Genomic DNA, 1,324 nt, shown 5'->3' with positions numbered 1-1,324 from the left:
CGCGGGGGCGGGCCGGGCGGGAGGCTCAGCTGAATGTCCCCGAAGGTCGGATGAGCCTAAAGCCCCAAGGGCAGAGGGCTGCTGCCCGCCTGCCCGCTCCCCTCCCACTGGCCGGTGGGGCCCAGCAGTGGGCATTCGGGAGGGCTCGGGCGGCCCCTGGCCTGTCCTCCGCAGGCGCGTGGCGCCTGGCCCGCCAGTGGGAGGCTTTGCCTGGGTCCGGCCAGAAGTGCTCTGTGCGGCCCCGCCTGGTGTCTGCTGACCGGGCCAGCAGGGAGCAGCGGCGGGTGGGTGGGGCCGGCGGCTCTGCGTGAATCAGGGCCGGCGATTTTGCGGGTCCCCGGCAGCGGCTTTAAGTAAGTAAGAGCCGGACGTGCAGATTAGAAGAGAAGTGGGCAAGGGGCCCGCCGTGGAGGCCTGGCCAGCGGTGACCGCCAGGCCGCCGCCCCCCCTTCCCGCCCTCTCGCAGGGGTGTTCCCGGAGCAGACAGAGCCGGTCCAGCCTGGAGACCAGATCCTGCAGCTGGCGGGCACGGCCGTGGGGGGCCTCACGCGGCTGGAGGCCTGGACCGTCATCAAGGCCCTGCCCGATGGGCCCGTGCAGGTGGTGGTCAGGAGGGGCCTCCCGCCCCCAGGGCCCCCGGCATCCGGCGTGCCCTAGGCTGCGCTGGACTCATGGACAGATGCCGCGGCCGGCGGCGCCGCACTGCCCGGAGAGACCTGCCCCGGCCGCCGGCTGGAGGCCCAGGGCCCCGCCGCTGCCCACCCCCGCTGTCCCCGGAGAGGCCCCGTGTGCTGCAAATAAACGGACTCCAAGCGCACGGGCTGTGTCCTGCTCGCGGCTGCCGGCGGCCATGTCTCGGCGGCAGGGACTGTCGGGCAGAGGCGGCCTGACCGGGCTGCGGGGTGGGCGTCACGCCACCGGGTGCCCATGCGAACTGCTGGGGGTCGGGCACCGGGGGGTGGGGTGGCGGGCAGCCTGCTGTCCCCTGTCGGACAGCCTGGCTACACCTGCCAGGTGGCGGGGCCTCGCCACACAGGCCGTGCCTGACGGCAGTGTCCACCCTGGTCCCGAGGAGACCAGGGCCACGGGGCTGCGTGCAGACCTGACGGGGCCGCCTGGCCGTCTCCTGGTGGCCAAGCGCAGGACAGCAGCGGCCACGGATGTGGCCCCGCCTTGGAGGGGGGAGGGGAGGCCGAGCACCTGCCCTGGGCGGGCCGCAGCTTCTGGCCACTCCTCTGGACTCTGCTCCCGCCGGGTGCCCGCCGCCGGCCCCTCTGTGCGTGGGCAGCAGGTCTGTGTGGGTGTCCCGTCCCCGGGCAGGGCC

The 1,324-nt window shown here is 74.5% G+C and overlaps 1 protein-coding gene across 1 annotated transcript in view; it reads left to right on the top strand.

The window, feature by feature from the left end:
* IL16 (interleukin 16) overlaps nucleotides 1-817 on the top strand; it is a 12,874-nt gene extending 12,057 nt beyond the window's left edge. The window contains exons 13-14 of the mRNA XM_012732698.1: nucleotides 175-284; nucleotides 382-817. Of these exons, the coding sequence (XP_012588152.1) occupies nucleotides 175-284; nucleotides 382-657 (386 nt within the window). The 3' untranslated portion in view covers nucleotides 658-817. The remainder of the gene's footprint in view (nucleotides 1-174; nucleotides 285-381) is intronic.
* Nucleotides 818-1,324: the final 507 nt, after the last annotated feature.

The sequence above is a fragment of the Condylura cristata genome, unplaced genomic scaffold (assembly GCF_000260355.1).
Source record: "Condylura cristata isolate star-nosed mole 26May11 unplaced genomic scaffold, ConCri1.0 scaffold00035, whole genome shotgun sequence".
Classification (NCBI taxonomy): domain Eukaryota; kingdom Metazoa; phylum Chordata; class Mammalia; order Eulipotyphla; family Talpidae; genus Condylura; species Condylura cristata.
The sequence above is the reverse complement of the archived record's forward strand: the minus strand, read 5'-3'. Positions and strand labels throughout refer to the sequence as shown.